This window comes from Microtus oregoni, unplaced genomic scaffold (assembly GCF_018167655.1).
Source record: "Microtus oregoni isolate MIOR12 unplaced genomic scaffold, Mior012 000030F_ref0000283, whole genome shotgun sequence".
Taxonomy (NCBI): domain Eukaryota; kingdom Metazoa; phylum Chordata; class Mammalia; order Rodentia; family Cricetidae; genus Microtus; species Microtus oregoni.
Window position 1 is genome coordinate 11282485 of NW_024543089.1, and position 15552 is coordinate 11298036.

A 15552-nucleotide genomic window follows, 5' to 3' on the forward strand; every position below is an offset into this window, starting at 1 on the left:
CTATCTCTCCAGCCCATGAAGTCTTTTTTTTATTTTGCAGTTTACTTTGTTTGCAACTTCATTCTGAACCATATTTTAATCTGCAGAGATTTCTAGTTTTAATCTCAATGTGTTCTGACTTTTTAAGCCTTAATTTTGGCATATTTCTAATGCACAATATCAACTTTACTCCAAATGTTTCCTACTGGCAATTGGCATCACAAGGAAGATTAGTTTTAAAATGAGGTAATAACGTATTTTGACATGGGGGAGTCTTGCTCTGTTTGCCTGGCTTCTCTCCCCCAATTGCTGATCTCAAATGACCCACCTCAGCACCCTAGTGCTAGGACTTTAGGACTGTCTCCATGCCCTACTGAAAAATAAGCTTAACTATTAAGATCATTGCTGGATTTAATGGAAATAGTGACAGATTTATGGGCAGTTACAAGGTTGGAAAGTTTGGAATACTTTTTTAGGGGAAGACAGCATTTGTTCTACTAGTTTGCTTATATTACAGGCATATAAACTTGTTGGGAAATTTGATAGGCGCTCAGGAAGAGAAGCATCAATTTTAGCACTCAACAAATTGAACTCTGCACATTATTACTGCAAAATATGTTTACAGCCAGCAAGATGGCTCAGTGGGTAAAGGCACTTGCCACCAAGCCAGCTGACCCAAATGACGTTAGGAGAGTCAACTCCAGCAAGTTCTCATCTGACTCCACATGAATACTGCGGCACTTGTACATGCATGTGCATACACAGAAATCCTTAAACGTCGTAGAAGTGAATCCTTAATCAGCCCTGCCAGCCTAACCTAATGATGATGCTTGGGGAAAGCTAATGTTTACATTGATTTTTTTTAATTTTACATAAGTGGGTCTTTTGTCTGCAAGAATGTCTGTGCCTGTACGTCTCATGCCTGGGGAAGCCAAAAGAGGGCATCAGGTCCTCTGGCCCTGGAGTTACAGATGGTTCTTAACCATCCTGTGTGTGCTCTGGAAACCAAATGTGGGCTCTCTGCAAGAGCCAGTGCTATTAACCACTAAGCCGGCTCTCTAGCCCTGTGGAAAGCTAAGTTTTAATTTATAGGCATTTTAGATAATTTTCTATATAAGACTTTGACATTTATTCTTATTCTAGCTTGTTTTAGAGTTTAAGTTCATATCAAGTAAAGCTTTCAGCAGTAAAGCTTTTCCAGTCTCTTAACTATTGAAAACAAATTACCACTCAGCGGTTGGCTCTTAAGTTCCGGTAGGCATGGGATACTCCGTAATGGAAATTAAGACCAAGTTAATGTTTCCCTTACAGGACTGATCTAAATGAAGAATGACAGCAACAGCGTAAGTTCAGCTTAAAAACCTGATGAGAGGCTTCAAAGCAGGAGTGGCTGGTGAATGAAAAATGATAATTTGTTTAATTTCCCATTTTGTATTTGTAGGTATAACAGCAAAGCTCTAACTTTTTAGAGGTTAAAGTTGGACATGGATGTTTGGGGAAAAAATGTTCTTTGGTGAGTTCTACAATATCATTAATGAAGTGCTTACTTATGTTGTATATTTTTAACTATATCTAAACTACAGCCCCTTTTTTGTTTGTTTGTTTTTCAGGACAGGTTTTCTCTAACCTTGACTGTCCGAGAGCTCAATTTTAGACCAGGCTGGCCTCGAACTCTGAGATCCTTCTAACTCTGCCTCTGCTGGGATTAAAGGCACATGCCACCACTGCCTGGATGAGTGCATTATGATTTTAATCTGAAGTAAAGCATTCCTGTTAACTTCTAATCCGTCAGTTGTGTGATAATTTGTTTATTCCTCATAGTCATCTCATGATTTGTGCCATTTTTATTTCAGTTAAATAAGGACTCTGAAAGAAGTGAAAGATGTCCAAGATGACAACAAGCTAAGTAACTTGTGCCTTTTTAAAACAGATAGGATTAAATGCCTGTGCCCCGTGGTGCCGCAACACTATTTTGTTTCCTGTGTAAGGTCTATCGGGAACGGGGGGCAGGTGTCAGACCAAGATTGGACAGAGAAATCTAGGCAGAGATTATGATCAATACAAGACATTAGAATTTCTATATTAACCACTAGTTCTTTGTTACAAACTGTCCAGTTATAGCTGAGAAAGGGCACTAAAAATTTGACAGCAGTTTTGTTTCAGCTGTAAATCAAACTTCAGCAGCAGTGTGGCCTAGAGGACGGGAAAGCTACTGGCCCAGGAGAAAGATCACACATGAGAGAGAGAACAGGAGCAATGCCCAAGATGAGCACGTCTGCTTTTCTCTTAATTATCAATTTTTGGGTAACTTAGTCAGGACTACAATGTTACCATTACTTTCACAAACATTTTCCCGTATATTCTCTGGAATTAGACTCTGGTTAGTGAAGCGTTAAAATGGATGTTCCCATGTAAAATGTGTATACTCTAAACATTGCAGAAATTGCTACCTGTGTATAGCAGAAGGCCATCTTCAATGTACACCAAAACAGAAACATTTAATAGTCATCATAAGCATGGGGACTTATAGCAAATAATGTCACTCTTATTAGTGTCATTTGATGTTTATTGCATAAAACAATTTATTCAAAAATCTTAATTGTTTCTACCCTCTAAATGGAATAGCTACAGAAAGAACTGCCATAAGGGTTACAAATAATCATTGAGAACTTACAAATTTCATAGGACTTAAACACTGTTCTGATTTACACACATCAGTAGAGATCATAATTCAGTGAGATGTAATGTTGAAAAGCATCTGCTGTTAGCGATCTCATGTACCACTTCTGTAGTACTGAGACCACTATGTATCCGCTTCACTAGTAATCAGGGTTGAAAGATTTATTTAGACATGCAGGATTAGTAATCCCAATTATTGTGTAAACATAAATGTATCTGTTTATTGGAATATCCCATAGTACCCTAAAAATACACACATCTTTGTGATATATCAGTTAAAAATATAATTTTAAAGGTAATGACTCTTGTTTTTGAGTGAGGACTTGTGGATAAGTAGAGGTTTAGAGGAATCTAACCTTTTGTAAGGCAAGTACACTTCTGAACCCCATGGTTTCACCTAGCAGCTATACTCAGAGAAATTTAGTATTTAAATGGGGGGGGCTATATCTACTATGTAAAATGTCTACTGTAATATATTTTTGGGTAACAACAACAAAAAAAGCAGCCATAGTAAATGAGCAACTAAATAAAATGTAAAACATCTATTCAAGGTAACATGGAAAGTGCTGTGTGGGTATAGGAAAGGGTTATAATGACAAAGTGTTGGAGGTGGGAACATGAAAATGTCCCGCCTGCAGTGGAGTGTGCATTGTCTGAATGGATGGTGTATTCAGAGGAAGGAGAAAAGGGTTAAATGCAGACGATTTTATTTTTCTACACTGCGTCTTATTTCTTTGGATTTTTCTGGTGAGCATTACTTCTCCATTTTTTTTAAACTAGCTTGCTTGCTTATTCATTTATTTTTGTTTTTTTGGGGGGGGCAGAGTTTCTCTGGAGGTTTGGAACCTGTCCTAGTCCTGGCACTAGTTCTGTAGACTAGGCTGGCCTCAAACTCACAGAGATCCACCTGCCTCTGCCTCCCCAGTGCTGGGATTAAAAGCGTGTACAACCACCAGCAGGCTAATTTTATTTTTAAGAGATAGTATAATATGACATTATGATAAAACAAAAACTAATACATTGGAGTTGGACAAGATAGACGGACAGAAGGAAAGAGTCCGAAAGAAGGCACAAGCATCAGAGGCCACTCTTTCAAACACTCAGAAATCCCACAGAACACTAAACTGGAAGCTGTGATTCCATAACTCTTTAACTGGAGGGAGAAAATATAATTTTTTAAAGTGCTTTAAGTTCACTGGATTTATTATTAATGAATGCAAGATGAGCTAGCCTATGGAAATACTTGTAGAAAGAGTCTCTATACAAATGCTCTGTTGAAATATGCAATAGTGAAGGACTGTAATCCATCCATGCTGAGCAGCAGCATGAAGCCAGTGAAAGAATGACCCGAGTCTACTGAAGAGAAGACACGTCCACAGTACTAGGAGAGGCCTGGTGAAAATACTTTCAAAAGGTGATGAGCATGGAGTGCGCCTTAGAGGACTCTCTGCTTGCTTCTTGGTACAGGGTCTGAGTGTCTCAGACAGTCCAGTCGTCAAACTTGCCATATAGCTGAGAATGACTGAACTCCCAATTCCTTGTCTCTACCCCAGAGTGCTGGGATGATAGGCATGAGCCAGCAGGCCTGGCTTAGAACTTGTTTATTATGAAATGACTAATGTAAGACACTGGTACCTGCCTGGTGAGTATTAATACCTGGTATGTTTATGAGGTACCTGAAAGGGGGAAAGTGAGTATAGGAAATAGGACTAATAGTCCCTCTTTATTAGCTCTCCAGGGAGGTATATCTATGAAGTCTCAGCACTTGGGTGGCAGAGACAGGAAGACTGCAAGTTCAAGGCCAGACTACATTTATAGTAATATATATATATATATATATATATATATATATATATATATATATAGCCTTATAGGCTAGGCTCTTACCTCAAAAAAAAAAAAGTTGTAGCAACCTGGGAATCAATATCATTACTATGGTAGTTCATGTGTATGCACATAAGCAACAAAATATTTTACGTAACCTATTGGGAATTACGTACTGTAAGTGATTTCCATCTCATGATAAACCTGTGTGTTTTCTTATACTGTCCACCTTATACAGAAGAGAAAGCTGAGTATTTATACTCTCCGGGTACAGTAGCTATGGAACTTTAAACTCGGACATTGAAACTCTAGGACACATGATTTTAAGAGATGGGTGACAAGTTTATGCATTCTTAAATTGTTAATACTATGTGATTTTTTTTTTAAGGAAACAATGAGGTATGTTCTGATAGATCTGTTAGCCCAGATTTCAATGAAAAATAAAACACCTATAAAAGTTGGCCACAAGAGGGCATCAGATATTCTTTTTACTGTCGAAGCTTAAGTTTGGATTCCAAGTAATGTCCCCTTGATATGAAAAGTTAGTGGTTACAGTCTGAAGCAACCCTTCCTATAATAATAGCAATTTTTAAGTTTCCATGGTTGTGTAGAATAAACATTTATTAGTTGTTTTTATGTTAACAGAAGTAGTATCTGTTCAATAAAATATATGTACAAAAGGAAGAAACCTCTTCATCCCTTTGGTATAACCACTGCTGAAATTGTAGAGGGTAGAGGGGGCCATTTTTCCTTCTATACATGTTTTAGTTTTCATTTTCAAACTGCCATTATGTATGTTCCTCAATTGGTTTAATGAGGCTTTGTCGTTAGATGTTAAGCTGCAGATGTCTTAGAACTTTGGCACCAAGTGTCTCAGCATGTCCCTTTACAGTGCTGGTGGTGATAGGGAGTATCCCCTCGATAGTCCAGAAACACAGATTCATCTCCTGACTGCCAGCTTTCACTGTATTGTAAGTAAAGCAGTAAAGTTCAACCAAACAGCCAAATGTGGGTTGTGCATGAAAGGACAAACATGGTTTTTCCATATTATAGAGAACAGCTAAGTGCATCTTCCACAGGAGTAAAAGTACAGTGACCTGGGGGACTGTCAGACGTGCTTGGCCTAGCATGTGTGAGGCCCTGGGTTTGAGCTCCAGCTTGGGCTGGGGGAGGGGAGTTCTTTAAATGCCAGGGCTATGTAGTGGGTTCCTTGCCAACTGGACTACAAAGGAAGGCCTTTCTCAAACTGTTGTTGTTGTTTTTTCAGCTTTTTAGTTCTATCACCTGAAATGTTAGCAAGTGAAACCTGCTTCAGGCTTGCATGATAATATAGCCTGCTGATTCTGTCTGCTGCATGTGCCTAAGAAGCAGAGAGATGCTGACCAAGTGGCACACGACTAGGCTCGGAGACCAGGAGACTGGATTTGAAGCCAGCCTGGATTACAGTGAGACCCTGTCTCAAAAACAACAGAAAGTTAATCTAGACAAAAACAAACACAAGTTTGTTACATTATTTTAAATTTTGATAAGCAAAATAATTCTTTGGTAAACAACTTTAATCATAGCATTTGTAGTACTTGATATACTGACAGGTATTAATATTAAAATACAGGACGTAGCAAAGGATTTGCTTTTCAGGTTTAGCATACACCCTCTTCCCTGGCAGTCAAGAATGGCAAACAAAAAGATTTAACTTTAAAACACATTCCTTAAATGTTTGAATATCAGTGTACTTTTGATTATTAAAATTTTTTATGTACAGATGTTTTTATAATTGCTACATCCTGATAAGTTTGTCATAAGTTGGAACTATTATAAATTGTTAATGCATCTAATATGTCAGTCATGGCTTAGCAACATAGTAGTACATCATCCAGTATCAGTTTGTGACCATGTAGCTGACTGGGAGCTTCAGCTTGCACTGCCTAGCATTGTAGGGAATGTGGTACCTACTTCACAGTCCAGGAAAACACTGAAATTAAATATAATTTTGCTGAATGTATCAGTATACAGAAGGGAAAAGAAAGTTCAAGTTAGGGGCTACACAGAACTTTTTTGTTTGGGGAATGTTGCTCAGAGGTACAAGATTTACCTAGCATAGTTTTGTGCATACTGAGGAAGTGCTCTGCCCTTGAAATATATACATTCCTGGCCCCAGAGTCAGATTTTTATTTTTTCTATTATCTCTCCATATTTAATACAGCCCATGTATACGACTTACTTAAAATATGGGATCACAGCAAGAATAGCGAACAGTTCGTCCCAAACAGCATTTGCTCTTGTCAGGCACCCCCTGAACTTGGGACCACTGTGATATCAAGATAAGACACTAGAATACCTATTGCTAACAGTGCTTCAAACCTCTACCAGAAGGGGGCAGTGACAAAACTGGCCTTTCTGGCTGTTGTTTCAAGAGAGAAACGGAGAGCCCCACACTAACTCGTCAGATCTTGTCAGTGTCCTTCAATGCCAAGAAGCCAAGGTTTCTAGAAAATACTGGACAAGAGTCAAGAGACAGCCTTTGTTTTATGAGGCCTTGTAAAAGCAAAACCTTTCTGGGTCTTGCCTTTTTTATATGTATACAGTGATGAACCAGATAACATAATATAGTAACATTTCTGATACAGATTTAATTTACCTTTATCCAACTTAAAAACAACTACCTATAAAATCCCAACTTTTATCAAACTTTTCTTCCCAAACATGTCCCCTGCTTTGCCATTATGAGAGCACTACTTCTAACTTCCAAATGTGAAAATATCAAGAGCCATCTGGGTTTACACAACAGTATCCACATGAGTACAGGATGAGACAGTACAGCACCCTCCCTTAGAAGACCAGCTTTGTGGTATCATACAGTCAAGATAAGACAGAAGGCTGACTGTGCATCTACAGCAAAATTGAATTAGCAAACTAGTTTGTGATCATAATGGATCCTTTTGTAGCACAATTAAGTGCAGGCAGTTGAAGTCCATTCTGTGGGAGGTGATAACGGTATGAATAGCATTTCTGCTCAAGGGCTCGCTGTAGGATTCTTCAACATGGCATCAAAGAAGCCAAAAGAATTCCATGAGACACCTGAGATTTCATGAACACAGTAGTGCTCAGGGCTCATAAGCCATCGTCTTTAGCTATAAAGGAAATGTATCTAAAACAGGCAGTCCCTGGTGTTTTAAGGGTGGTGGAGTCCGTTTCACCCTTTCGGTGTGAACAAATCACTGGTGGCTTAGATGTACTGATGAACTTGAGGTGCTGCTTGAGTGCTAAAGTGTGTGATTTACAGAAGTAGTAATGTGTGCTGCAGAAAATGTCATAAACTACCACCCCAAAACTATCTCTTAAAGTTGGGTGTCATTCCTGCAACTATCATAGTTACATTCTTTTAACATTTTAAAGTCTGTTGGCATTCCCTTTTTATTTTTTTTTTTTTTGTAAATTTTGACTTGCTATCTTACTTTCACTTAACTATGGCATATTGCTTGCCCATAACATAAGAAATTTCAATCAAACTCAAACACTTTGAAGTCTTGTTAACACACAGTACATGCTTACTTTGCTGTGATCATGACAGAGAGCAAGCATCTTGGTCGTCAGGGCAAGACCTCATCTCTGCTTGGTTAACTTTAATTTAGATTTGTGTTATGTTGTTTCTGTGAATTGCTCTAGTCTTCATATGTAAATCCTGGTGTGTGTTAGAAGATTCTCAGCTTTGCAGTTGCTGGTTTTGATTCCTTTGTCCTCCCAATGCTTCCTGGAAATGTTCTTGCTGTTTTGACAGTTCTGGGACTATGTGATAGGGAAAGTGCCCTACTTTAACATTAAAAGAACAGTGCCAGGGGCCAAAATTCATCTTGGAATAGTGTGTAACAACTAACCCAGTATGCCACCTAACCACATTTTCTTTTCAAGGGCAAAGCAATTCATACTTCACCTAGTTTGTGCTGTTTTTATAAAGCTGCTGAAGGTAGAAATTCCAGCCTGGTCTACAGAGTGAGTTCCAGGACAGCCAGGGCTACTCAGAGAAACCCTGTCTTGAAAAACAAACAATAAAAAGGAAATATGGACAGAGACAGGAATTCCAGAAGAAAGACAATGTGAAGAGAATTGGGAGAAGACCCATGGACAAGCCAAGTATTGATGCCTGGAACCATCTATCTCCTAGCTCCCAGAGGGGGCTGTCCCTGCTACCACCTTCACTGGCCCTCTGGTCTTCAAAACTCTGAGGCATGAAGTCTGCTACTTAAGCCTTACCAGTTGTGGTAGTTATGGAAGAAAGCCCTAGCAAACAAATACAATTACACGAAGAGAACTCACTCATAACTATTCCAGAAGATCAATCATCGACTTGAAGGCCACTGACATAGTGCTCTAGTGTATTCTAAAAACTAAAGTTTAAGGAGTAGTGTTCTGGGTATCTTAGCAGGCCTCCCTAGATTTTTATACCAAAAGAAGTCTTAGGATATCAAAATCAGCCTACACGCTACCTTGGCTAGCATTTATTTCTCAAGCCTTTATTAGCTCTTTAAATCAACCAAGGAAAGCACTTCTTTGCTGTTCTCGTAAGGCAGCACCTTTCCTTTCTGTACAAATGCTTATCAACACTGAAGAGTGAAGTGTGACTTCACTTCTACTTCAGAAACACCAACAAAGCTAACTAAACCTGAGCTTGCTTTCCAGGCCTGACCTGATCTTTTGACTCTTGCCACTACTGCATTTTGGAATTATATTCAGTTACGCATTAGACATACACTAAACCATTTTTTTCTTTAGTAATAAGTAACTTTGAGTATTTATTTCAGTGTTTATTCAGTTTCGCTTTGACTCAATTAGCCAGGAATATCATATGATCTTTAGAGTCATTAAGTCAGTATGGTAATAAATTAAAGACATTCAATTATGCACTGTAGTTTCACTTGGCATTTTATTGTATGTGGACTTTGAAATTCAGACTTGAAATTCTGTATATCATGGCCAGCATCTCAGATATCAAAGTAAATGCAAAAATTCTCAATTGTGTCAGTTCTCTTTAAAACCTGACATCTCATGAAGTAGGTGACTATCACCATCTTATGCTCCATGAAACCTGCAGTTAAGTGAAGCAAGCAGTAATCAGAATTCAAACATGACTTCCTTATATCCTGTGCTTGCCATGTTAGCCCCAGAAGAAAACTGCACATTTAGTGTAAACCACTCAAGTTGACCTCATCAGACTTCTACCCTGGGCAGTGCAGGGACAAGAGCAATGTTTAAAGACATTCCATTGTAACAACTGGGCTGGAGGAGGGCACTACTGACATGTACTGAGTAGGAGCCACTACCATTCCACAGTGCACAGGACAGTTGCCTACATGTAACTATCCTGCCCAAAATGTTGACAATGTTAAGGCTGACAAAACTTAGTCAATGTCCAAATTACTCCTTGACATACTTACAGAAACTTCAGCAGCCCCCTTTTCTTGAAATCAACATTTCAAGCCTATAAAATGTAGCTTTAAACCATAAGGCTTGTTCCTGTGACTTGAATGTGTATGCTCTCCTGAAATTCTTACGTTGAACTATCAGTGGCTAATGTGATAGAAAAGTAAGTTTGGAAAGTGAAAGTCATGAGGGCTCCACCCTCTTGATTGGAGTAAATGTCCTTGTGAAAAGGCATGAATGAACTTCTATTCCATCTTGGGAAGACATGATAGAACAAGCCCTCCATACTTTCCTCAGGCTATGGCGTGGGTTTCCCAGCCTCCAGAACTTAGCAGTTTCTTTATAAAAAGCCCAATATAAAACAATCCTTTAATGCAGCGGAGAGACCAAAACATGTCTGTGTCAAATGTATTTATACACACTTTTCATTCATCTGAAAAACATGGGATTATTTCCAAAATTATGGGATTCGAGAAACTTCATTTTGTATACTAGCAAACACATAAACTAGAATGGCTTATATGTGTGTTTAATCTATGATGATAAGCCTTTGTTCTTGTTCAAGGGATATGGGGATACAGGAAAGCATACTGAAGCTTTAGTAGATGTCTGTAAAAGCAAAATAAAGCCACACCACAAGGCAGAGGACTACTTTCTTGATTTTATTTCAAAAGTACACAAGGTCACAAAACTAAGAGCAAGTTGCTGTTTTTAAACAAAATTGTTTTTACAAACTTTGGGTATGTAAGCCAGAAATTTTTGTAAGACAAAATCCAAAAATGACACTACCCATACTGTACTTTGCAAATGTGGGGTGTCAAATTGTATTCTTAGTACAATTGTATTTATTGCCAAAATTCACAATTAGGGACAAAAATAAGACAATCGGTGAATTGTGGTCCTCTTAACACAGGTGTCATTAAACAAATGAGCAGAAACCAGAGAGCTCATGTTTGGCAAAGCCTTTGGTGTCTAATACCAAGGCCAGCTGATGGTGTCTGTATTCTAAACTACAAACTCTGGCATATATTTTGTAAGCTTGATCTTAGAGCTTAGCATCAAATTCCAGAAGGTAAATGCTTGGGTCTTCCAAAAAGAGAAATAACCACAACTCACAAATTTATGTATTATTATTCCCTTTCTGTACTATTTTCAAAAGGAGTCTTGCTCAAATATGTATTATTTTAGAGTCAAAGTAGACAGAGAACAAATTCTACTGCAGAACATGTTGCCTTTATTGCTGGAATATCCAGAGGCATTTGAAATACTAAAACTTGCCCAGAACATTTATACTACCAAACACAAGGATGTTATAAAGATATGTACACATATAATATATATAATTTCACAAACCACTTAAAATTGTGCCAGCATTTTTCTACACACTACTCTGCAAGTGACACATTTAAAGCATTCACCACATAAACTAAGGCAGCTCAGTGCACTCTAAACACTCACTGTTGAAACAGAACTCAGAAGAAAACGAAAACCTATGAACATTCACATAGCTTCAAATTTACATGCTGTGTACAGACAGTAGGTATTTAATAAGTCACACATTAAAGAATAGCCAACTCCATGCATTCAGTTCTTTCTAATCAGAAGTTTACTTGCCTCTTCACTTAAATTCTAAATTCCCAGGGCTCAATCTGAAATCCCTTAAAAGAATTCAGATTCAAACCTCAGTCTTTGCCATTGGAGGCAAAGCACTCTATCACTGAGTTCAAGCCCTGGGTGTTATAGGTCTTTCAGTGTAGCTCAGGCTTGCTTTCAACTGGCTACTGGCCTCAAATCCAAGATCTTCCTGCACCTCTAGAGTTCTGGGATCAAAGATACACGTACAATCACAGGCATTTCCATAGTCAATATGGATCTTTCCCCCTAAACACACTCAAGTCTGTGTTATTTATTATTCTAATTCTTGGCAGATAACTCAAACTGAAGGAAATGCTTGTCTATGGAACTGGTCAGGGAAATCAAGACTTGTGAGCAGCAGGGAAGGCTTTCAAACAGGAAAATAGCAGAAAGATTACCAATAACAATACTCAAATTTCTGTGTTCCAAGCACAGACTGTAATCCAGTGTCATTTCTGTACAGATTGCCCCATGTAACATTAAAATACGGTGCTGAGTCTCTGACGTCTAAAGTGGAATCAAAAAAGGCCTGCTGTGAAGACAGTGCTGGCACTGACTTGCTGGTGCTCTAGTTTGAACGCATTAATTAAGATGTTGAACTCTTGATCACAAGTATTAAGTTGAGATACTTGCTCCCTGGTTCAGTTAAAATCATCAGTGAGAATTGTTTGGGAAACTAACTGAAACTTACAATGAGAATAACTGCACACCAAAGCCTAAAATTTAACTGTATCACTGATTCTATATCTTATTGGCCTCTTTTTTTTTCCCTTCAGTTTTTTATTGTTTTGTTTTTCAAATAAGCTTGTCTTTCAAATTTTAGTTGCTACAGATCTGGACTGAAATACTCAGATACTCTAGGTTTTCTTTGCCTTTAAATCTTTAAATAAATACAAAGTATAAGGAAAGGAAAAGATTACACACATCTATTTTCTATAGTAATTTCTACCTAGCATAATCTCTATTATGTAAAAATCATTAGAATTTACATTCCAATTTATTCTTGTTAAATCTTATAAAAATGCCAAATATCTGACAGCCAAACGTGGCTATTGTTATAAATCAGAAGCAATCAAAAGAGTACTGGGTATGTGATTTTTTTTTAATCTTTATATAAACAATGGTATCACTTAAGTGACATCAAAAACAGAGCAGAGGAGAAGAGGCAAGGCTGAGACTGTAAAGGCGGAAAGAGGGTCACAGTGATGTGCTTTTGGAAATAGTACCTTCACCTCTAGCACCTTCCAGGTAGGTGATAGCCAGCTCATAGGCACCAGGAAGTCATAGTCGAAACTAAATTACCCAAAAAGGCACAGATGAAACGACACAAATATAAAAAGTAATTTCATGTGAGGTTAGAACCTACTTTACAAAATGCTTCCAAATATGTAAAACTGTACACTAATCCATTACATGGACATTCAGCTTAAACTCACCATTAAAAGGTATACACAATACTCTGCCTAATTGTAAATGCATGCAACATTAATTTTTAATGTAGCATTTACCAGCGCAGCACCTGAAGAGATTACCAGAAAACGATTCCCTGGGGGAAAGGTTTTAGAGTTAATGAAATCTTATATTACAGACTATATCTACTATAAAGAAACTGCTGGCTCATTATACTCTACACACACTCCCTCACAATCTTAAGGGAAATACAATAAATTCACTTTTCTCTACAAAAACTATATTTAATACATTTGGCAGATAGGAGTATTCCCTTTACTCCTTTTAAACTTTCTTTTAAGAGTAAGTCACTTTCACAAAATTAAGACTCAAAACTTGATTTGTGAGAATAGGCAGGTTTGGCCACAGGACAGCAAACACATTGCCCAAGTTTGGAATTCAGGGCTGGTGGAAGACACTTAACTTGCCTCAAGTATATTTGTTCACTGAGTCTTGGAGAAAAATAACCTCCCAGAACTGTACTCCAGATAGTAAGCCTACATTACATGTCTCTACAACATAAAATATGCAGTACAGTCTGCCACAAAACAAAAATACAAATTTAAAAATTGGTAATTAGAGAATTCTCATCTATAACTGCCAGATGATAAATTAACATTTTTTTTGTTGTCTTTTCTTTCGTTTTTTAATTGTAAAACATCACCTAAAGTGGAAGGCCAGTGTTCAGTCGTGGACTGAAAAATCCTGTATTGTCAATCTGTCTGGTCAGTTTTGCAGACGTCCACAGGACCCGAGGCACCGGACATACTCAGGGTTTCATCTCTGTATGTGGTAGAAGCAAATGCTTCTGCCGAATCTCAAATGTGCTTCTTTTCTATAGCACATAAAAAGTTACTACTTCCTGTTGCCTCTGCAGTCTATCAGTTAAAAATACTTAAGAAACTGTTCTACAGCCAGGATAGTAATACAGACTTGTAATCCCAGCATTCAGGAAGCTGAAGCAGAAGGATCATGATTTGAGGCCAGCCTAGGCTACATACTAAGACCCTATGTCAAAACAAAACACAAAAAGGAAAGAAAGGAATCATTTCGTGTTTACGAATGACTCAGAAATGAAACTAGTCATTTATAAAACACTGTAGTGTCTCCTACTCTTAGAGAGATATCCCAAATACACTTAAAATTCTCAAAAAGATTATAAAAGAAATTCAAATGTTGACATTTTTCCATGGATGTTTCTGAAATGTAGGGGATCCTATTGTTCATAACTAAATAAGACTACAAAATACCATCTTTAGGTGATTCAAGTATCAATTTGGCAAGTATGTAAATTCACAAATTTCTTCACCTATGACATCATATCCAAAGTGCCATATCTTTCTTAAGCATTATTTATCCAGATGCCATTGAAATCAGCTTAAGAAATCTCATCTTTTCCAGATGATAAATGCCATTGCTATTAAGTCTTTACTGTTACGCTATAATTAAAGAAAATATGTGGAACGTGTTTCTTATACTTTCTTATTAACTTCGTGTGTGTGTGTGTGTGTGTGTGTGTGTGTGTGTGTGTGTGTATTGGGGCTGCTGTTAACAAAATTTAGACTAGAATAAGTTTTGATATATAAAGAGAAGAAACGACCCATGGGAAACAGAAGAGAGAGACGCCGAGTTCTATACTATAGACCCATCCTTGCTTTGTGCTGGAATCATCACAGGAACCGCCCCCATTCGACTTAGATTAGGGGCAGCTACCTTAGCAGGTGCCAGAGTTGGGCTCTGAGGAGCACGTTCAAAGTCTTCACTGGGGACTTGGTTATACTGAGTCTTGGAATACCCTTCTATGTTGGAAGGAGACATGGATCCCAAGGAGGAGTGGTTGCTGCCAATGTAGCTCCTGGCAGTGGATGTCCGACTCTTTGGAGGTGGCACATCTTCCCTGCAAAACAAAGTCCAACACATGCTATAAAGCTAGTTTCTAAAAACCTACAATTATATAAGCTACACATTAAGGGTAAGTACATAAATACAAAAAAAAAAAAAGGAAAAGAAAAGAAAAAAAATGAACAAAGCAAGGCCTGACATTAATTGTGTGCCTGTCCCAATATATTGTCTTGGTCAAAGGACAAAAGTCAGTTAATGAACTATGGGTTTTGTATAAATGCATATGGTTTGGGTAATATCTAATGAGGAAGAAATCTCAGTTTCATATACTAGCATCAGTGATCATCTAGTTAGCCATTCCATTAACAGTAAATAAAGCACTGACAGATAGAATAGATTTCTATCCCCAGAGGAAGGAAAGAATCCCTTTCTGCTGTAAAAGTTCTCTAAGACTTGAGCTAGAAATGACATATTTCTGTTTTCAAAACCTGAGAATTCCTACCTAAGAATTTTCATCAAGCACTGACATGATAAACTCCAAACACTTTGGGCGCATCTTTAAAAAATGAGTGCTCCAATCTTTGCACTCCAGACCCAACAGCAATTTCTGGGTTGCTAATCTATTTAAGTCATATGTATTTTTTCTTAAAGTATAATTCTAGTACAAACCTACCAATTTAGAATATTTGAGAAAATAAGCTATGTGTGCACCTGTGACTCCACCAT

The 15552-nt window shown here is 37.8% G+C and overlaps 1 protein-coding gene across 2 annotated transcripts in view; it reads right to left on the bottom strand.

Moving 5' to 3' along the window:
* The window catches only part of Cxadr (CXADR Ig-like cell adhesion molecule), a 54246-nt gene that overhangs the window by 1145 nt on the left and 37549 nt on the right, over nucleotides 1-15552 (bottom strand). Inside the window, exon 7 of one of the 2 annotated variants that reach the window (XM_041678439.1) lies at nucleotides 14698-14881. In XM_041678439.1, coding sequence (XP_041534373.1) covers nucleotides 14698-14881 — 184 coding nt within the window. Of the gene's footprint in view, nucleotides 1-10546; nucleotides 14882-15552 lie in introns of those variants that run through there. The other variant, XM_041678438.1, reaches the window with a different exon arrangement.